Source organism: Artibeus jamaicensis, unplaced genomic scaffold (genome assembly GCF_021234435.1).
Source record: "Artibeus jamaicensis isolate MK-2021 breed Jamaican fruit bat unplaced genomic scaffold, CSHL_Jam_final contig_834, whole genome shotgun sequence".
NCBI classification, from domain to species: domain Eukaryota; kingdom Metazoa; phylum Chordata; class Mammalia; order Chiroptera; family Phyllostomidae; genus Artibeus; species Artibeus jamaicensis.
The window spans coordinates 962277-985403 of record NW_026521981.1 but is presented as its reverse complement, the minus strand read 5'-3'; the positions used below and the strand labels follow the sequence as shown (position 1 = coordinate 985403).

The 23127-nt window shown below is 39.5% G+C and overlaps 1 protein-coding gene across 1 annotated transcript in view; it reads right to left on the bottom strand.

Moving 5' to 3' along the window:
- The window catches only part of COG5 (component of oligomeric golgi complex 5), a 347306-nt gene that overhangs the window by 66244 nt on the left and 257935 nt on the right, over positions 1 to 23127 (bottom strand). The window contains exons 13-14 of the mRNA XM_037150482.2: positions 20522 to 20683; positions 17367 to 17466 (exon numbers count right to left, since the gene is read on the bottom strand). Of these exons, the coding sequence (XP_037006377.2) occupies positions 17367 to 17466; positions 20522 to 20683 (262 nt within the window). The remainder of the gene's footprint in view (positions 1 to 17366; positions 17467 to 20521; positions 20684 to 23127) is intronic.

Here is a 23127-nt window from a genome sequence, read left to right as displayed (position 1 = left end):
TCTAACCTGCACTGTTACACACTAACAGTGTTTTAACCTTCTAGGGGAAAAAAACAGAATAAAGAGGAGAAGGAGGAGGAGAAAAAGGAGGGGAAGGAGAAGGAAGAGGAGAAGGAGAGGGGAGAAGGGGAGGAGGAAACAACCATATACACAAGGGAGGACCCCTAAAAAACAGAATTATCTTTTGGAGGGTGGGCACCTTGCAGTATAGGCTTTCCCTGCTAGGTGAGTGTTCCAGGAACCCATCTGTATCAGTGCACCAGCTGGCTGGTACATTGTGAGAGGCTGCCTTCAGCTTCAGTGAATTTTTCTTGAGGACTCTTTCAACACATTTGCCCATTTCATGATGGGTCATTTACAAGTCCACCTGCCCATAGCGGGCTAAGTGTTCAGCAGTTTTTGACCAAAAAAGGCATGACCCACATGCCCCACCCTCACCTGGTATCTCCCCAAATGACTTTTTTTTGGTTTCCCCAGTTGAAAAGTCCTCAAAGGGAGACATTTTGCCAACTTTGCCATTGAGGCAATGTTTTGCCTCAATGAACATTGGCAAACGGGTAAAACAAAAAACGACAGAAATACTAAAAGGCATCAAAATCAACAAGTTCAAAAACTGTTTTGGGCAGTGGAAAAAAAGTCTTGATAGGTATACTGCATCAAATGGAGAGTACTTTAGAGGTGACTGATGTTTAAACATGTAAGAATAAATACACACTTTTAATAAATAAATTCTATTTTGGGGGGTTCCCCTCATAACTATTTTTACTTACAGTTAGATCAACTGCATAAAGAAGGAGTACCCACACCTGACTTGGGACCAGCTACCCCCAGGACCATGCTCCTTCTCCAAGAGAAGGCCTACCTCCCGGCCATAGGGCAAATGAGTGTCCTAGGCTTCAAAGGGAACCTAGTGCCTCCAAACCAATGATGGCCAAAACACTCCAAAATTAACAGTGCGTAAGACCTCCTACTGCCCTCACTGCCTATCTGACCATCTGACCATCTGACCAAAGGAGCCTCAGGTAACCCTTGATATGGCAGGTAAGCCCATTAGATTTTTATTAGACATGGGGCTGCTTACTCTGCTCTGACCACCCACCAGGGCCTCGTTCTTCCTAAACCTGCTTGATCACTGGGGTAAATGGGCTTCCTCAATGCTACCACTTCACTCAACCCCTCAGCTGCGGCCTTGGGAGTCTCACTTTCAGTCAGGCCCTTGCTGTGGTTTCTGGGTGCCCCATCCCTTATTAGGGAGGACATCTTATCTAGTCCAGAAACTACCATCCCACTAGGCACATTAGCCATAAAAGCTAATGGACCCTCATTGTTATTATGCATGATTGCCAATCTAACTTCTCACCCTGAACCAGAAAGGAGTAATATTCCAGAATCTGTCCTCCTCATAGTGAACCCTGAGGTATGGGAAACTGGAGTGCCGGGGAAGCCAATGAGCGTCAGCCCTGTCAGGATATCTCTAAAACCAGGGGCACCCTGCCCTACCAAAAACCTGAGACCATGAAAGGGACTGAACCTTTCATTGAAAGACATTTAAAGCATGGGCTTCTCAGGACCTTCCAGTCCCCAAGCAATATGCCTGCTCTCCCGCAAAAGCCAGACGGAGAATACCCGTTTGTGTAAGACCTCAGGCCAGTAAATGAGACTAATTCTGGTACATCCTATAGTTCCAAACCCCTACACCACCTTAACTCAAATTCTAGGAGAAGCCAACCATTCTACTGCACTAGATTTAAAGGATTCTTTTCTGTGTTCCTCTTCACCCTCTCACTCCCAGTGTTTGTTTGTATTTGAATGGACTAACCCCCAACCAGGGAGACTTGCCAATACACATGGACTGTATTCCCTCGGGCTTCAGGGACAGTCCCCATTTATTTGGAAATGCTTTAGCCAAGGAATTAAGGGAGCTCCAGTTGATCAACAGGGCCCTTCTCCAATATGTTGATGACTTCTTAATTTCTAGTACTAACAAAGAAGACTCAGATAATAATTACATCCTAGTATTAAACTTCCTCACAGATAGAGGGTATGAAGTCTCTCCAGAAAAGGCCCAAACAACCTCCCAAATGGTTCAATATCTAGGGTACCTACTCACCCCAGGAGCCTGGACCTTGTCATGCAAAGAAAACAGGCCCCTCCTGTGATCTCTTTTTTTCTGCTTCCCCTCTCCCTCCTTATAAAAACCTCTGCCTGCACTGAGATGTTAAGATGGGCTTTGAGAGGACAGTCCTCTATCTTTATAGATTGCTGGCATCTGAATAAATCACTTCCTTTTCGACAGCCTCTGTCTAATGAGTTTGCCTTTTGTGGCAACAGGCAGCCAGACATGTATTCAGTTACAGTAATGATAGGATCCCAATTATATGTGGAATCTAATGAACAAAATAACAAATGAAATAGGAACAGAAGTATAGATATTTAGAAGAAACTGACAGCTGTCAGAGGGGAGGGGAGTTCAGGGGGATGGATAAAAAAAAGGTGAAGGGATTAAGCAAAAAAGAAATACACAGAGAAACACACAGATACAGACAACACATGGTGACGTCCACAGGCAAAGGGGGGAGGGGGAGGTGGAAGAAAGCAAGGTGGGACTAAATGGAGATGGAAGGAGACTTTGAGTGATGGGTGCATGATGCAGTGAGCAGATGACGTCTGGTTGAGTTGTACACTAAAAATTTGTATGGTTTTGCAAACCAATGTCAGCCCAATAAACTCAACTTTAAAAATGCTGCTTTGGAAGACTGATTATTTTGAGCAGAAGGTACTTAGAGAAGGACAAATACATGGAAAGGCTTTCACTGGATCCACCGCTCTACCTAAAGAGAGAGCCAAAGTGAACTCAACTGGCACCAGTCTAGCCAGGGGGTGTTTCATCAACCAGGAAAGATTGATTCTCTCTCTTTTTAATTTTTTTTCACTGCTCCCTGATGTCTGCAAATAAGGGACTAGGCTGCCATTGTACCTTTTCTGCAGTTATGACAACCTGTCCACCTTGCTTTAGATAGCTGAGTGCTATGCTGTGCTTTTCTTAAAGGCTGTCATCCCCAGAGTTCATCCCCAACACTTGGAAGCCCAGACCCAGAGCAGCCTAGCAAGCCAATCACCAGGAGCTTCTTAATGCCAGGGGCCCCTCACTGGCATAATTCTTAATTCACTAGTGAGGAGCTTACCCTCAGGGCTCTCCCAGAGATGGTTAGTTACTAGACTGTCTGATCTAACATAATAAGCCAATTTTTGTACACCTCCCTCACCAAACCTTCTACCCCTTCTGCTGCCAAGATGTTCTGGCACAAACATCTCATTTACTCGAGACCATCATGGCTTTCAAGATTCAGGTCATTCAGCAGCAGAGGACTGGCTTGCCAGGATGCTCAATCCTGAGTCATGGGACAGTGCCACACATCAATAAACTTTCTCTTATTTGGCCTTACATTTTATTCTTAGTCGAAACTCTCACGACTCATTTACAGATGTAAATCCACTCTTACCACAGGAGAGGGAACTAGAAGTAAACATCATACCCATTCAAACTTTGTCACAAACAACCATAGTGTTATAGTAGAAGGGGCAGCTAGAAGGGAAATAAAGGCAGGACCCTCACCATTGCAATATAACAAAGAACTCAACACTGGAGGCCAAAAGCAAAAGCTCACACACTGACCCAGTCATGCTAAGCCTGGTTCCATAAGGTTGCCGGGCATTCTGAACAAGATAGCGTAGGGGTGGGGAGTCCCCTTGAAAGTCTGTATGTATCATCTCCACTAGCTTGGAAAAGGAAAACCTCAAGACTCTGTATTCATCCCAAGGCCTAGAAGAGAGAAGGGGAGGAGGACTACAGTGCCCAAAGAAAAGCCCATAAACAACTTTGGTTAACTGTCTACCTCCCATCGTGTATACAAAGTGAACAAATAGAGTCAGCAGCAAGATAAGGATTTGGGCTAACAGACCCCCATACCTACCTTTGGGTGGTCATGTCTCCCTGGGGAAAGTTGGCACCACCTTTACCTGTTAATCAATATGTAACTCCCTTACCCCCATCTCCCCAATTATGTAAGTTCTTAAAACAAAAGACTGTCTCTCAACTGTTGGCCCTCTTGGCTCTCTGGCCACACAGGGGACCCCTGGCCTGCCAGCCTCTGGCCAGTGAGCCTCTGGCTACCTCTTTTGGCCACCTGGCTTCTAGCCACCTGGCCTCTGGCCACCCTTGCTTTTGCTTTCCTATTAGAACTTAGCATTAATAAACTTCATTTGCACGGTAATAGGATCACTGACCTGTGATTCTTACTGTGTTGGTGAGAAGAATGCAGTTTCTCCCATGACAATATTGCCCATCTATTTCTCTAAGAGCCCACTCAACCTTTCTAAAATTAATTTACACTCTCCTAAGTAGCCTATATTCCCTCTCTTCCACTTCCCTTATTAAAATGGTAAATTCTCAAATTTCATCCCTTTTTTGGGTATTCACTTATTTTTTCCTGTGATGCCCTCATACATGTACACACTTATTTAAATGTGTACATGTATGTACATGTCCACATTTAATAAAAGTATACATATTTATTTTCCAATGGAAAATAAATTTGTATACTTTTTCTTTTTTTAATCTCTCTACTGTCAGTTTATTTCATGGACCTGGCTATTGAACCTAAGGCAGTAGAGGGAAACTCCTTCCTCTCCTATGTGTAAATTCATTTCAAAAAAGTCACTTTTAATCTGTGGACAAAAAAAGCAATGCTGTAATAAATCTAACCAAAAATAACCTCACAAGGTGATCTGATCATAAATTTCTAACTGGGTCGGTCACGGTGGGAAGTCATGCCTCAAGCTTATAAACTTCTCCGGCAAGAAGTTTAGCCAAGCTCTGTTCATTGTTCTGGCGCATCTAGTTAACACACCTTTGAAATCCTCTTTTCTATATCCTGTGAAGTCTAAACATCCTCGGAGGGGCACAGTATCTTGTTAACTGTCCTGTACCTTACTGTCTGCTACCTTCGTGCAATCTTCCTTAAGTACCCTCCTTAATTCCAAATGTATAAAAGAAACTGCAAAACTCATTCTCGGGAGCATTTCAGGTGTTGCTTCCCAGCAATTGTCAGTTTGGCTCCAATAAACTTACAAAAATTCTCTACAGGTTTTAGACTTTTCTTACATCAACACATTCTAAAAAAGGCTTTTGGTTTCACTGATTTTTCTTGATTGATTCCTGTTTTCAACTTAATATTTCCACTAATTTTTATTACCTCTTTCTTTCTACTTGTTATGAATTTAATTTGTTTTCTTCCTCTGTTTGGGGAAAGCCACAAAAGTCTAAATTCACTATTGATTCAAAGAACTGACCTGTAGCCTTATTCCAGTTCATAAGGGCTTTAATAGGAGAAAATTACATATGCAAGCAAAGCAGCTGTTTGCTCCCATTGGTGACCAGCTGGGAATAAATCCCTCCCTCCCAGGACAGGGTCTCTTTTCGTAAGGATTCATAGTAAAACCATATGCTGGGTAGTCACTAGACCACCAGAGAGAGCAAAGCCTTTCTAAGTTAATAAATAACATCAGGCAGTTAGCTACTCTATAGATTCATTAACCTTTCTGAGGGCCTGAAGTTTATCTTTCAGTGGCATTCCAGTTTTCTGTGTAGTGAGCCAAGCCTGAGGCCACAGAGAGTTAAACAGTCACAGAAAGTTAAACAGAGAATCCAGCATTTCCCAGGCGCTTTACTGCTGGAGTCACAGTGCACCTCTGACTTCCCCTACAGCACCTCAGTGTCTTGAGGTAGAAGATCAGAACACTGACCTGTAACCGCTTCCCACCCCCACAACGATACAAGATTTACTGCTATGAACTCCCCTAAGTTTAACTGCAACCCACAAATTTTGATATTTTATATTTTGATTTTTAGTTCAAAATACATTTTTACATTTCCGTTTTTGACCCAGGGGTTATTTAAAAGTGTGTTATTTAGTTTCCAAATATTTGGGAAACTTTCCAGATATTTTTAAGTTACTTTGGGAGGAAAGCTCATAGACCTCTTTGAAATCCTTTGCAAAATGTATGGAACTCCAGTGGGGTAATCAATTAGCGTGCAGTACTTACATGAAATCATTTGAAATGTTACTACATTTTCCCCGAAAAAATCCACATATCGTAATATTTTATAATTTGCTGGGGTTCACAGATCCCCAGAAACCTCTTCACAGAGCTCCTCGATTAATAATTCCTACTCTAAGATACTGAAAATGATTAAATTAAAAAAGAACTGTCCAAGAAGGAGAAATATTTCCTTGATTCCTATCACAGAGAAAACGCTTTCCATATGCACCATGTCTCTTTAGGTGTGTCCTGAAAATATTCTAAATTGGTATAAACTCGCACCAGTGCACCGAGTAACAAGTGCTGTCAACCCAAGAATGTCCAACCCTGTACAGCTTGTTGTAAAGAGTTTATCTGGGCGAAAACTAATGAGGCATGCCAGGCAGCAAGATCTCAAAAGTTCCCAGGAATGGCAGCTTACAGCTTCTTTTATACATTTGGAATTAAGGAGGGAATGATTACATGAAGGTGGGAAAAAGCAAGTCAGGGACTGGATTGCAGGACAGTTAACAAGATTATGGGTTCTCTTAAAGGTGATTTCTCTTCTAAGGGGCCTGAAAAGTGGCATTTCACAGGTGTATTAACCAGGATGCACAGAAACAATGGGTATGGCTTTCCTAAGGCAAAGATAAAAGTTTTTACTGAAGAAGCTGTGTGCCTGGGCGTGACCACTCGTCATGACTGCCCAGGCAGAAATGTATGCTCAGACCACCCTGTGAGGTTACTTTCCCTGGAATCCCTTTTAGTCCACAGTGTCCTATGTACTTCACATAGTAATTAAAGGCAATCAACAGCTTTTAAAATGCAAATGAATTTTTAATATTCAAATGCAGTAAATTTCAGACTGTATCCTAATTTTTAAAAGGAAGCATTTGGGTGTGTTTCCCTCCTGGTTTGTCCCCAGGGATGTTATCAGTGCTCTTTCAACCATGCCTCCCTCCCTGCCACTGTACCCCAGCTTTCTCACTCAGGACCATCTCTAATGCTGGGGCTCACTGGGGCTCCGGTCCCCCTGGGACACTGCAGATCCAATCCCTGAGCACGCGTTCCATTTGCAAGACTATCTTGTCTCAGGTCACACTATGCTGATAACTAGAGAATAAGCAGAGGTAGAGAATGAACTTCCTAGGCCAAGGGTGTCAAACTCATTTTCGCCAGGGGCCACATCAGCCTTGCTGTTGTCTTCAAAGGGCCAAAATAATTTTAGGACTGTATAACTGTAACTACTCCTTAACTGTTAAGGAGTTGAAATTACATTCGGCCCTTTGAAGGCAACTGCGAGGCTGATGTGGACCCCAGTGAAAATGAGTTTGACACCCCCGGCCTAGGGGGTAAGTACAGGTTGTCTTTATATCTTATTTGTGAGTGTGGCTATACCTTTGTTGTTACTTGCATATGCATGTCTGTGTTTGCTAGGGAAGAGGGTGCTCTGAGTGAATCCGAGCTTAACTTAAATGCTGACAGTTTCTCTCAGAAACACACTTTAAAACAGTATAATTTTAAAAGGAAACATTAGGGAATTAGATTACATTCCTATACCTTGGAACAGAGACAAGAGTGAAAATTCTTCTTGATCACTGGTATGATTAAAAAGATTTAAAAGTTCTTAGTATTAAATGGACCAGGAAAGTCAGACCAATCCTAATATAGTAAGAAAATCTTCATGGTATCAAAGTGCAAAATTTTGGGGCAATCACCCAATCTCTTTTCAAGTCCCCAGCTATTGCAGCCTAGATCAGCAGCCAGCCTCTGTAAGCCAAGATTAGCAGTCACCCAGCTGTACCTCCACTTGCCCTGCAAAGTATGAGCAATAAATGTCTATTGTATGCCACTCAGGTTTTGAGGTTGTCTGTTATGCAACATTCTTACTGCACACAGAGAACTAATTCAGATTTTGAAAGACTTTAACTGCAATGTTAAAGTTTTGACTTTCTCTTGAAAATATTTCCTACTGCCAATAACCATTATTTGACATTTCTATTTTCACTATGGCCTACTGCATCTTAGACAAGCGTGACCATCTACTACTGACCTGGCACAGTCCCCAGGAAATCAAGCTCGTAAAGTCTGGGAAACAAGTCAGAGCTATCTTAAAGAAAAGAATGAGTGGCCCTAAAATAGTCCAACATAAGAACAGATAAGAAGAGACAGAAATAAGGAGAAGGTTGTCTAAAGAATCGAGAGGGTGGGTAATCCAAAGGGATCAGTGTATTTGTATTAGAGCTAAAGTACATTTGGTCCAAGGGGATCTACTAATATGGTTCATATGTCAGCACGTACTATAAAAACTATTCCAAGTGATTTCTCAGTTTCCTGGTGCCCTCCCTCCCAGGAGCACTCCCCTGCCTTTCTCTTTCTCCTTTTCTTCCCCTACAGGTGTGCATCTCCTGAGCTTTAAGAGATATCATGAGACTTGCAACCAGGGAAGCAGTGGGCAGTGGCAGCTCCTACCAGGCTAACCCCTTAAACCTGTCCCCATGTCCCCTCTGCTCGCCCGCTCTCTGGTTAGCTGTAAGCAGCCCCACCTTCTCCCTCTCCTGTCCCTTCTTCTATCCTAAGCCTTCCTTGTTTCACTGTCCCCAGCTTCAATAAATGTACTCTCAAAAATCACACACAATTTTTGTTTACTTATTTGAATGTTAAAAACATAGGTTATTACTATATGGTATTATATGGGATATAATCAGGTAGATGAGATTTAAATCTGCATTCAGTATTCATTTTATTTTATTTTGTTTTATTTTATTTTTTAAAGATTTTATTTATTTATCTTTTTTAAAGGGGAAGGGGGAAGGAGAGAGGGAGAGAAACATCAATGTATGGTTGCCTTTCGTGCGTCCCCTGCTGGGAACTAGCCTGCAGGGAACCTGCCTGCAACCCAGGCATGTGCCCTGACTGGGAATCGAACTGCAATCGTGTGGTTCGCAGTCCTGCGCTCAATCCACTGAGCTACACCAGCCAGGGCCTCAGTATTCATTTTAAAAGTAAAAAATGTTGACCTCATATTTCTATACCACTTAAATAGCACAATGTAGGTTGTCTTCCATCATAGGAATGTCAGGTCTCCAAAATTATACAAAGAATAATGTGTATACTGTATTTACAAAGCTTTAAAAAGCCCTATTGCCATCAAGAACTCCTGACCTCATACAAAGCTAATGACCTGCATTGAAGCTGAAACCTCCCCTGAAATGTCGTTCTATTATTGTTTCATGCAGTCTGCAACCTAATGAGATGCCAGTCTACTTTCTCAGTTTGTAACATTTGACATCTATATACTAAGATCCTAGATATTCCATCATATGATAATTACTGTTGGAAAATATCCTGACAGTTTACCTTTTAAAAGGAATACTTATTAGTATATTTGCTTATAATTTGATATTATAAAAGTTTATAAGCCCGTAAATTATAAAACACTAACTCCCTTATATATTAATATTTTTATTTCCTTTCTACATATAAAAGAAAATAATTAATTCCAAATCCCATAGTACAGTCTAGTGATATTTTCTTCTCAAGGTCACATTTCAAAACTCTTCAAATTACAAACACGTCACCATTAAATAATGTTTGTTTAGCTCAATCATAAACTATTTTATATGTACATCTATGGGTATTCGTGTATATTGTGAACAAAAAATTTTACTTACTAAATAAATTATAACTTCTAATTGCTGTCAACACAGATGAATAAGAATTTTTAAATGATGAGAGTCTATTAAACACTGATTTAGTTCCACAAAAGGGCACCTTGGAAGCCAGTATTCACATGACACATACTGAATTAGAGGAAGTAAACCCTATTGCCTATAACTCACACAGGAGAATTTAAGGCTAAATCCCTATTATTTGTGAATTAAACTACTAAACCATCTAAGTATTTGCTATTGTCTGAATGTCTGTATCGCCCCAAACCCAATTCGTGTGTTGAATCCTAATGCCCAAGGTGACAGCATTAAAAGGTGAGGCCTTTAGGAGATGCTGAGATCCCGAGATAAAGTACTCATGAACAGGATCAGAGCCCTTCACAAAGAAGCTTGAGAAAGCCTTGCCCTTTCTACCCCCTGAGGTTACAGGGAAAGGAGGGCCACCTACCAGCTGTGAAAGAGGCTCTCATTAGACATCAAATAGCTGGTGCCTTCATCTTAGACTTCCCAACTCCCAGAACTGTGAGAAACAAATTGCTATCATCTACAAGCCACCCAGTTTGGGTGTATTATAGCATCCTAAATGTACTATAGCACTATCCATTAAGAACAAAGAAATGAAATACGCTGATACACAAATGAAATATATTATACATTTATAAAAACAGTAGATATAGGCCCGGTTGCTGTACCTCAGTGGATTGAGCATGGGCCTATGAACCAAAGAGTCCTGGTTCAATTCCCAGTCTAAGGCACATGCCTGGGTTGCAGGCCGGGCCCCCAGTAGGGGGCGTGCAAGAGACAACTACACACTGGTGTTTCTCTCCCTTTCTCCATTCCTTCCCCATTTTCTAAAAAATAAATAAGTAAAATCTTTAAAACGACCCAGTAGACATAGATCTCTATGTAATATTATAAAGGGAATAAGTGAATCACAAAACAATATGTATGCATGAGGCCACTTTTATTATTTTTTAAAGAAAAGATGTATTTGGGACTTCCGCCAAGATGGAGACGTAGGTGGAACCACCTTGCTTCTGTGCACAACCAAATCTAAGAACAACTATTTTTAACAACAATAAACACAACCAAGTCACACAGAAAATCGACAATACGGAGTCCGAAGACAACGAAATGCTCAGCTAAACGGGTAAGAGGAGCAAAGCCGGCAATGGAGCAGGTTGGCAAGAAAAAATCCCCGAACGGGTGGTGCGCGGTGCTGATCGCGGCTAGCTACGGGAGCACACAGGGAAGAGGCACGGCGGCTGTATGCGGTTGGTCGCGCATCTGTGTGCAGATAAACCAGTGAGGAGGGAAGCCTGCGCGGGGCAGCAGGCTCGCACAATTCCAATTGGATAAACAGGCCCGGGGCGAGTGGTGTGACTGGACGGACTGGGCTAGCGGAGAGGACCGCCATTGCTCCCTCTCTGACCACGCCCCCACACACAGTGTCACAAACCAGCAACCTGGGTCGCCCCGTCCTGGTAAACAACTAAGGCTTCGCTCTGCTTACTTAACAGCACGAATAAACCAAAAATGGCTCTAGGACAACTCAGAGCCCCAGAACCAATAGATCTAAGCGATGAAGAAATAGCCAGTCTTTCAGATGCACAGTTCAAAACACTGGTTATCAGGATCCTTACAGAACTGGTTGATTTTAGTCACAAATTAGAGAAACATATGGAAGCTAAACTAATTGAAATGAATGGTAATACAAAGGAAACCAATAGTAATGGAAAGGAGATTGGGACTCAAATCAAGGAAGTGGACCAGAAGGAAGAAAAAAAAGATCAAACAGAAAATAATGAAGAAATAAGAATTCAGAAAAATGAGGAGAAGCTTAGGAACCTCCAGGCCATCTTTAAACGTTCCAACATTCGAATTATAGGGGTACCAGAAGGGGAAGAGTCACGAGTGGAAACCTTATTTGAACAAATAATAACAGAGAACTTCCCCATTCTGGCAGAGGAAATAGACTTCCAGGAAATCCAGGAAGCTCAGAGAGTCCCAAAGAAGTTGGACCCAAGAAGGAACACACCAAGACACATTATCATTACATTAGCCAAGATTAAAATGAAGGAGAGAATCCTAGAAGCAGCAAGAGATAAGGGGACAGTCACCTACAAAGGAGTTCCCATCAGACTGTCAGCTGATTTCCCAAAAGAGACCTTACAGGCAAGAAGGGGCTGGAAAGAGGTACTCCAAGTCATGAAAACCAAAGACCTACATTCAAGATTGCTCTACCCAGCAAAGTTTTCATTTAGAATGGAAGGACAGATAAAGTGCTTCTCAGATAAGACCAAATTCAAGGAGTTCATTATCATCAAGCCCTTATTATATGAAATGTTAAAGGGACTTATCTAAGAAAAAGAAGATAAAAAATATGAACAGTGAAAGGACAGCAAACTCACAGTTAGTAACAACCACACCTAAAACAAAAGCAAATTAAGAGGACAGCTAGATCAGGAGCAGAACCACAGAAATGAAGATCACATGGAGGGTTAGCAACAGGGGAGTGGGAGGAGGAGAAGGGGGGAGAAGGTACAGAAAATAAGTAGCATAGACAGTAGATAGAAAATAGATAGGGGGGAGGGGTAAGAATAGCAGGGGAAATACAGAATCTAAAGAATTTGAGACACGTGTTCATGAACTAAAGGGGGAAATGGTGGGGGAGGGGTGTGCAGGGTGGAGGGGAATGGAGGGGGGGAAATAGAACAAATGTAATGGCAGAGTCAATAAAAAAGTTAAAAAAAAAAACAAAAAAAGAAAAGATGTATTTGTATCAAAATATAAGAGAGTTTCAAAGGCTGGCCTAGAGTTAAATCTGAGCTTAAATGCTAGTTACAATACTTGCTAGCTTGCATTCCATTTTTAGCAATCTATTTAAGGTATGCTACTAATTATTCCTTCTCAGCCTCAATTTCCACATTTCATAGCGGCGAATACTGATATTTCATTTTATAAGACTGTTGTGAGATAAAAGAGATCATACACATGCATTGCTTGGCACAGTCCATGTCACTATAAGAGCTTTATAATGGTAGTTACGTTGATGGCCCACCCTAACTTTATTTCATTTTTTTTTTAGGGAAACGCAGTTTTTTATTTTTAATTTTTTTCTTTTTTAAAATATATTTTATTGATTATGCCATTATAGTTGTCCCATTTCCTCCTTCATTCCCCTCCACCCTGCACACACCCCCTCCCCCCTTCAGTTCATATCCATGTGTCATAAGTTCTTTAGTTTCTACATTTCCCATAACACTCTTGCCCGCCCCCTATTTTCTACCTACCGTCTATGCTACTTATTTTCTGTACCTTCTCCCCCCTTCTCCTCCTTCCACTCCCCTGTTGCTAACTCTCCCTGTGATCTCCATTTCTATGGTTCCGCTCCTGATCTAGCTATCAGAGTAAAGATAGCCTCTTTAACAAATGGTGTTGGGAGAACTGGACAGCTACGTGCAAAAAAATGAAACTTGAGCACCAACTTATGCCATACACCAAAATAAATTCAAGGTGAATAAAAGACTTACATATAAGCCATGAAACCATTAAAGTCCTAGAGGAGAACTTCCTATAGGCAGGAAAATCACAGATATTTCACATAGCAGCATATTTACTGATATGTCCCCTAGAGCAAGGAATATAAAGGAAAGAATAAACAAATGGGATCTCATCAAAATAAGAAGCTTCTGCGTGGCTAAAGAAAACAGTATTAAATTAAAAAGAGAACCAACTGTATGGGAAAATATATTTGCCAACGATACCACAAACAAAGGTTTAATCTCCAAAATATACAAAGAATTTACATGACTCCACTCTAAGAAGACAACCAACCCAATTAAAAAATGGGAAGAGGACTTGAACAGACACTTCTCCAAGGAGAACATACAGAGGATCCAGAAACACATGAAGAGATGCTCAATATTGCTAGCCATAAGAGAGATGGAAATTAAAACCACAATGAGATACCACTTTACACCGGTCAGGATGGCTATCATAAACAAAGCAACAAACAAATGTTGGAGAGGTTGTGGGGAAAAGGGGTCCTTAGTCCACTGTTGGTGGGATTGCAGACTGGTACAACCATTATGGAAAACAGTATGGATTTTTCTCAGAAAAATAAACATCGACCTGCCTTTTGACCCAGCAATTCCACTGCTAGGATTATATCCTAAGAATCCTAAAACATCAATTTCAAAGGACCTATGCACCACAATGTTCATAGCAGCACAATTTACAATAGCCAAGAGTTGGAAGCTACCTAGGTGCCCATCAGTAAATGAATGGATCAAAAAATTGTGGTACATATACACAATGGAATTCTATGCAGCAGAGAGAAAGAAGGAGCTACTACCCTTTGCAACAACATGGATGGAACTGGAAAGCATTATGCTGAGTGAAATAGGCCAGGCGTTGAAGGACAAATACCATATGATCTCACCTTTAACAGGAAGCTAAACAACAAAACAAACAAGCAAGCAAAATACAAGCAAAGACACTGAGATAGAGAATAGGAGGACAGTGACCAGAGGGGAGAGCGGAGGGAATTTAAGGGGAAAAAAGGGGAGGGATTTGGAGGAACAAGTATGAAGGACACAAGGACAAGAACTAAGGGGCGTGGAAATGGGAGGGAGGTGGGAGCACAGGGCAGATGGGGCTGGGATGGGAGAAATAGACAGAAAACTGTACTTGAAAAATAAGTAAATAAATTTTAAAAAAAAGAATCACCAGTGAATATATCAATAAGTGGAACAATTAATCAATGTTTCACTGTCTTTTTCCCCTCTTCCTTCTCTCTCTAAAATCAATACATTAAAAAAAATAAACCATGCTTTTTTAAAAGCTTGAGACAAAAATCATTCATCTAATTACCTACAAAGAGCTTTGATAGTTTCCATAGGGCCAGTTTTCAATAAACAAAGTTTAAAAACAAGATGCTTTTAAATTATTTGTCAAAGCTGTGAGAATAATTAAATGGGGAAAGTAGCACCATATCATTAATATTATTAATAACATGCAAACAAAAAACCCGGCCAGCCTTTGGAACTGAAAGTAGGATATAACTGTCCCATCAAAATTCATTTTACATTAATTCCTTCAGTTCCATTTGTTACCGGCCTTGCCTAAAAATTATTCCAGAGACACATGGACCTACTAGGATGTAGGTAAACCAGATTACTTCATTTTCTGACATTACTATCGGGAGCGGTCAGAGAGGCTAAACTGAAACTATGCTTGGTTATACAATAAAGACAGTAGAGATACCAGATTTTGGCACATTCTCTAAAGTTACTGTAGTCTATCAATGACAGTTAAAAGTATATTAAAGCCTTATTCTTTACAGTTCAGTTAGCACACATATATACTACTTAAACATGTGCTTATTTTTAAATCATTAATTTATAGAATTAAGATTAGGATTCAGCTATACAGCTATTGTTTTAAATATATGCAAACATTGGTTTCAAATAGAATAATTTTAGGGTTAAACTTTCAGGCTATAGGGTTAGAACCTTTAGAAAGTTAATCAATACTTTTCTATTACAATTTTAAGCACTTCACTTCTTCCAATCATTTTCTAACAGTTAAATTTCACAGTAGGTAACAGTGCATGAATATCTGGAGTAAGTGGTTAGTTAAAAAAAGGGCAAATTTGATCAATCTGAAATAATTATTATTTAAAAAAATATGTAAATAGCCCATAAGTGGCACATGCATTTTTTTTTAAAGTCCTATTTAAAAAACCTGCCTGCATTCTGAGAGTATAACAGTGGTAGGGGGGCCATTTTTAATAGATGTAACACTTTTTTTTCAGGTTAAAATTCATCAGAAAGTTTTGAAAGTTCACCAAAGCAAAAATACCAGTAAATTAATATTCACAGTGTGGTGATTGCTGGGGGAGGGAAGAACAAGGGCGCTAAGTGGTAATAAAAAGATACAATAAAAATATTAAAATACTTTCCAGCTAAGATGGAAGCATAGGCAGATATATTTTGCTTCCCTGCACATCAAAAGAAGGACAACTAATTTAAAAACAAAAAATAGCCAGAACTACAAGAAAATGGAACTATATGGAAATCCGACAATCAAGGAGTTGAAGAAATATTCACCCAGACTGGCAAGAAGGGTGGAGGTGTGCAGCTGCAGTGGAGAGGACGAAAGGCAAGGCAGCGGCTGGAGGACTGGGCAAGGTGGTGACTAGTGAACCAGGAATTCTAAATTCATGTGTGAATACACTGAGAGGACGGGGAAAAAGGCAAATGGCTCAACCCAGGATTCCAGCATGAGGAAATAAAGCCTCAGAATCTCTGGCTGTAAAAAAACCTCTGGGGGTTGTGGCAGTGAGAGAAATGGCCATGTTTTCAAATGGGGTGAAAGCCCAGCAAGTGGCTTTGTTCCCTCTCTGACCCTTCCCCCACATACAGCACCATGACACATCCGATGTTGGTTGCCCCACCCTGTTAAACACCTAAGGCTCTACCCCTTACAACATAACAGGTGTGCTGAGACAAAGAAATACAGCCCAAATGAAAGAAGAGATCAAATTTCCAGAAAAAAAGAATTAAGCAATGAGGAGGTAGCCAACCTATCAAATGCAGAGTTCAAAACACTGGTAATCAAGATGCTCACAGAAATGATTGAGTACAGGCACAAAATGGAGGAAGAAGTGAAGGCTAGTGAACAAAGGGAAATATACGGGGAACTAAAAGTGAGGGGAAGGAAATCGGGACTCAAATCAACAATTTCGAGCAGAAGGAAGGAAGAAACTTCCAAACAGAACAGAATGAAGAAACAAGAATTCAAAAAAAATGAGGAGAAGTTTAGGAACCTCCAGGATAACTTTAAACATTCCAACATCAAAATCATAGAGGCGCCAGAAGGAGAAGAGGAAGAGCAAGAAATTGAAAACTTATTTGAAAAAAAAAATAATGAAGAACGTCCCCCAATCTGACAAAGGAAATAGACTTCCAGGAAGTCCAGGAAGTTCACAGAGTCCCAAAGAAGTTGGACCCAAGGAAGCACAAACCAAGGCACAACATAATTACATTACCCAAGATTAAAGATAAGGAGAGACTCTTAAAAGCAGCAAGAGAAAGGAGACAGTTACCTACAAAGGAGTTCCCATCAGACTGTCAGCTGATTTCTCAAAAGAAACCTTGCAGGCAAGAAGGGGCTGGAAAGAAATATTTGAAGTCATGAAAGGCAAGGACCTACATCCAAGATTGCTCTATCCAGCAAAGCTATCATTTAGAATGGAAGGGCAGATAAAGTGCTTCCCAAATAAGATCAAGTTAAAGGAGTTCATTACCACCAAGCCTTTATTATATGAAACGTTAAAGGGGGGATATGCTGGTGGTAGGGCGGAAGGAGATGAAGGGGAGGGAAAAAAATGGGCCAACTGTAATGGCATAATCAATAAAATATACTAAAAAATTAAAATAAATTTAAAAAGAAAATATATAAATATTAAACAAACAAAACATCAACTGGTCACAAAGAAAAATTAATTAATTACTATGCTGTCCATTTAATATTCATAGTTATTTGAATATTGTATAATTGGTAATTTTAAACAAAGTTATGAAAATTTATAGAACAGGTAACACTTACAAGCTGCTCTGATTTCACACCGTATAACTGGATGGTCTTTGCCACGTTCTTTGATACAGCTAATGTGAGGTCTCCATCAACAGCAGCAACATTTAGTTCACTGGAGAAAACAAACAGACTTCATTATTAGCATCACTGCTTATTAATAAATATATAAACCTAAAATCAATAATAAACTTATAAAGCTAAAATGAATACACAATATGGTACTTCTTTTTTATAGATTTCATTGATTACTTGCAAGAATTGGTTGCATTGTTTCACTTTCCCTTCTAAATTCAGCATTGGAAGAAAGTGCTTTGAGATGGCTTTGTTAACGACCAGTTTCTCATTAATAAAAGCATGTCATGTGTGGATTCAGGCTGTGATTATGAGAGTAAATTGTGCACAGATTTTTAAAGTTGCAACCTTGTTAATACTGAGAAGTGCAATTAGAGCCACTGCATATTACAGACATCTGCACGGAAATGACAGCTCTTGAATGGAAATGACGACCTTGGAGGACAGGGGCTAACAATATAAATCACATATGATACATAAAGGAACTCAGTTTCTAGGAATTAATGCCAATTTATGCTACTTTGTTTACATTTTCAAATATCTCAAAAGCATAATAAGAATTTGAAAGATTGAATTCTTAAAGTATTTCTTTCTTATTTCTATTTCCAACTTTAATACCAAGTTAATTGGGACATTTGAACTGACTACCAAGCCAAAAAAAAAAGAAAACAAACAAACAAACAAACAAAACCCCCAGAATGTTTACGTGGAAAGAATACTCAGGGTTAAAAATTGCATGAAAACCCACAAAGAGGTAGAAAGCGGAAGAAGTATTTATTGTCTCTGAAGTAGCAGATTAAATTTTGGCACTGATCAGATTCTCTTTATGAAGCGATTGAAGGACTTTGAAACATTAGTGCAGACTATGGGTGACAGAATGTCTTTCCAGAGGTCTGTGCAGAAAGTATCCAGCCATGTAATATGGAAAATACAGACATTTACTGAAGAAGATACAAGATACAAGAAACATTGTACGTAGGACAGTGATGCCTCTGTCCTCTTCAAAGCAGGTACCTTGGGATCTCACACAGTTCTCACAATTGCCATCAGCTGCCCTGTCGTATTTTCCTGAATCTCATTGATTGCCTGAAATCTCTTCCTTTTCAGAGGTGATTTTAGTTTTGGGAAAAGCCAGAAGTTGAAGGGCACCAGAGAGGCTATTGAAGGGTTGAGTCACATGGTGATTTGATGTTTCACCAAAAAACTGCACAAGATTTGATGCATGAGCAGGCAAGATGTCACGATGAAGCTGCCCAATTACCAGTTGCCCATGGCTGTGGCCTTATGAATCATCCAAATAATTTCCATGAATGAGTGCTCAAGTTTAACACAAAATGTGATGTAGATTCATACTCTACTCACTCAGTCATTTTGATGCAACAGCCACACAGCTGCTCACTCAGTAGCATCTACCGCCCCCACTGACTAGTACAGTGAAGTTATCATGGTTCACACATGTGCATTCCAGTCTACTCTCCCTGGTTGCCACGTTACATTGATTTTGCACAAACCATTCTCACTGTATTTATAATGGACACACTTTTTCCATACAGATCTCATATAATAGTGTGACATAATTTCTTTAATGTTCACTTTGAAGCCAGGACTATTTTTATCGCTACCATGCTAAACAGATAAACACATTAGAGTTAAAAAAAATCTTGAGTCAGAACTTTGGAAAGTCAAGATAATTGTGGAGAGATTTAAGATCAAGGTGCTGGGTAATTTAGACAATGTTAAGGTACATATGCAGCTGGAGAGATGCTTATGTATATTATATTATATCTGTGACTATGTAGTCTTATTCTGACATGCCACAGAATCACCACCTTCAAATTTGTAGTATAAAAGAATCTAGACATTTCTATACCTTGGTCCTATATTGACTGACTACTAGTTTTACTCCTCAAAGTGCTCATGGACAAATGTAAAGACCTCCTGTTATGATGATTTGTTAGCTATGGCAGGAACTGAGACAGTCATAACTGCAAATTGATTTGGGCAGCTGTAAATATCTAAAGGCAACAGTATAATTGATATAGAGAGATCTGATCGGATCACTGGGGAGGAACAGGGAGGAGAAGAGGGAGGAGGTCTCCCAAGGCAATGGTAAACAACCTAGGATGGGACTGACTGAGAAGCTGAGTGCCTCTGGAGTGCATGGAATTATGAGCCAGAAGACCTAAAATAAAAAGAGGGCAGAGACGGGCTCTCTGGCTCTTCTTCCTCAAGGATGCCTAGATGGCAGTGCTGCAACTGCCTGCATTTCCCAAAGGACAGTATTTTGGATGGATTTTAGATGGGAGGAGAAATTCCAGGGCCCAGCCTAAGACGGGACTGGACCGGCCTGGCAGAGGGTGCCAGGGTTATTCTTCTTTGGGTGTTCTACAGCAGCAGTCCGTAGCCTCTTTGGTACCAGGGACCAGTTTCATGGAAGACAATTTTTCCAGGGATAGGGGGAGTTGAAGAGACAGGAGGCAGAGCTCAGGTGCTATTGTGAGTGAAGCTTCACTCCCTTGCCTGCCACTCACCTCCTGCTGTGCAGTCTGGTTCCTAACAGGCCACGGACCAGTACCAGTCCATGGCCCTGGGGTTGGGGGCCCCTGTTCTAGAGGGACCCCCAACAGGTTCTGAGCCAGAAGCCTGACATCGTACTAAAATCGTGTAGCTTTTTTATCTTATGTTGTTTTAGTTTATAATCTTATGTTGTTTTAGTTTATATAGTAATCCTATCTTAATATTTCTATCTTACTTGTATCTTATAGAAATAAGATAATTAAAAACTAATAGAGGGAATAATAAGGGAACTCAGGAGTATAATACTAGAAATTTATTATGGCATAAAGAACTAATTTTACTTTGCATCATTGACAAGATAAAATAATCATAACAGACTGTCTCTATATTGTATTTAAATGATGTTATTAATTGGAATCTCAAGTACTTTATGTGTATTCGCTCACTGCAAAAACTCTTAATTACAGGACTAATTACTTGAATAATTTGCAATAAATTAAAAATATACTGCAATCACACATGACTAGCAAACTTAATAGGCATTTTAGTAACATGCCATTATATAAAAATATACATACCTTGCTATAGTTTTAATAATACCATCCAATTCATCCGAAGAAGGAGGATTACGACCACCAGGAGGGAAAACCAGGTTGATAGGATCGAAAAGTCGAGATAAGGATTTTGATAGATAAGCAGCCTCATAGGGCTGTAGTGAGTCTTTTAACGCCTTTTCTGGACTGTGGGAACACAATTTATTAAAAATTAACTTAAATTATATATTACTAAGTGCTATTATATCAGGCTATAAATGCCTTTCTTAAAAAGGATCTCTTAAGTAAAGTGTAACTCTGCATGCAGAAAAAGAAAAAAAATTATTTAAAAATGTATAAAAAATGCCAAAGTCTAAAGATGAAGAGAGAATCTTAAAAGCAGCAAGAGAAAAGCAGAGAGTTACCTACAAAGGAGTTCCCATAAGACTATCAGCTGATTTCTCAAAAGAAACCTTGCAGGCTAGAAGAGAGGGCTTGGCAAAAAATGTCCAATGTATCCAGAAAAGCTACCATTTAGAATGCAAGGGCAGATAAAGTGCTTCCCAGATAAGGTCAAGTTAAAAGAGTTCATCATCACCAAGCCTGTATTATATGAAATGTTAAAGGAACTTATCTAAGAAAAAGAAGATCAAAATTATGAACACTAAAATGACAACAAACTCATAAATATCAACTAAGCAAACTCATAAATATCAAATAAACTAAGCAAACAAGTACAACAGGAACAGAACCATAGATATGGAGATCATTTGGAGGGGCATCAGTGGAGGGGGAAAGGGGAAATGGGGAAAAAGGTGCAGAGAATAAAGAAGCATAAATGATAGGTACAAAATAAACAGGGAGGCTAAGGGCAGTATAGAAAATGGAGAAACCAAAGAACTTAAATGCCCTACCCATGGACATGAACTAAGGGTGGGAATTGCTGGAGAGAAGGTGGGTGTGGGGTAAGAAAGGGGCAAAGTGGGACAACTGTAATAGCATAATCAATAAAATGTACTTTAAAAAATCCGTACCAAATAAAAAATTTTTAAATCCTTAAAACAAACAAATATTGTTACAAATGTATTTTGTAATTAATTTTTTTAAGGACTAAACATTTTAATTTATACCTAAATTATCATACATAATATTATATTCAGCAGTACCTACTGGAGTGTCACTTGAAACTTAAGAATAACACTGTAAAACCTTAATTCTATCGGGACTCTGCCTTTAGTTAGCAAATCCTGTCTTTATACAGTATCAGGTCTGCAGAGACCTTTTCACTAGTTCAGTGATTGCCAACCTTTTTCATCTCATGACACATATAAACTAAGTACTAAAATTCTGTGGCACACCAAAAAATACACTCTTTTGCTAATCTGATAAAAAAAATAGGTATAATTTTGATTCATTTACAAAAAATAATAACAATAGTAACTATCTACCCTTTTTGCTCAAAAGTGACTTTTAAAAAAATCAGGTGCTTATACTTCTATTAAGGAATTCAGGTACTAAGAATTAACCAATCAGATACAACCTTATTATGTGATGTGAGCAATAAAATGCAGCTCTATTATATGAACTACATTTTTATGGTTCGAGACCATAAAACATTTGACAGCTATTATGTGGTCTGTTGTCAGTTTTCAATTTGATAATCTAAAGGAAAAGAGGTCAGTGCCCTTGGACTAAATAGTCATATATGGAATGTTTTAAAAATTCTTGCAGCACACGGTTGAAAATTACTGTGCTAGCTCAACCCTTTTCACTCATAGCCGCCAGAGTCCACAAGGCTCACAGACTGAGAGGGAAGTACACATACAGGAATAGGCTCTTATCAATCTTCCCATGTCAAAGCGGTTATTATCAAGAGTGAGGACAAAAATAAAACATATTTTGTTAAAGTTCTACAATTACATAAATACACCCAATTGGAGTTCTAAGCTAATTAATTTTACAATATTCTTCACAAACCAAAACTTAACCCACTGAATACTCTTTCCTCCTTACTCTTTCCATGTCTTCAATTATTTGTACTGATTTTCATTTAGCAATCCAATTACTGGGTCTTAGAGTTTTCCTTTGACAATTAATCTCAAATGTCTATAACCATTATTTCCATTTCCCCTTTCCTACTCCTATTATTAACTCCGTATCTTCTCATATCACCCCTGTTTATGAACCTTTTGCCAGCCCTACTACTTTTGTTTTGACCTACCACTGTCTTTTTCTTTCCTTTTTAAAAAATAAACCCCTCTTCATCCTAAATATTAACCCTGAAAATGACTGGCTTGCTCGTTCACGTATATAAGACCTGGCTTTTTCCTTCCCACCCTTTCTGATCAACTGACAAGACCTAGAAGTTGGAATGCTCCTGGCTCCTACATCATAATTCCATAGTTATCTTTTAATACTTTCTCATTCAAGAAGTATTTCACTTAGCACACCTTTAGTAGGAATACACATACAAGACCTTTGTTAAGTACTGCGAAGATACAGTTTTAAAACGCCTTATACTGTAGTAAAACAATGTGCAGGTAAAGTGGTAACTATAACTTCTAGAACAGAAGAAGACAGAAAGGCCCCAATGGGAAAAGTAAAGAACTAGTATCTAAATCTGTCTGGAGCAATCCTCTGTTGAAGTCCAT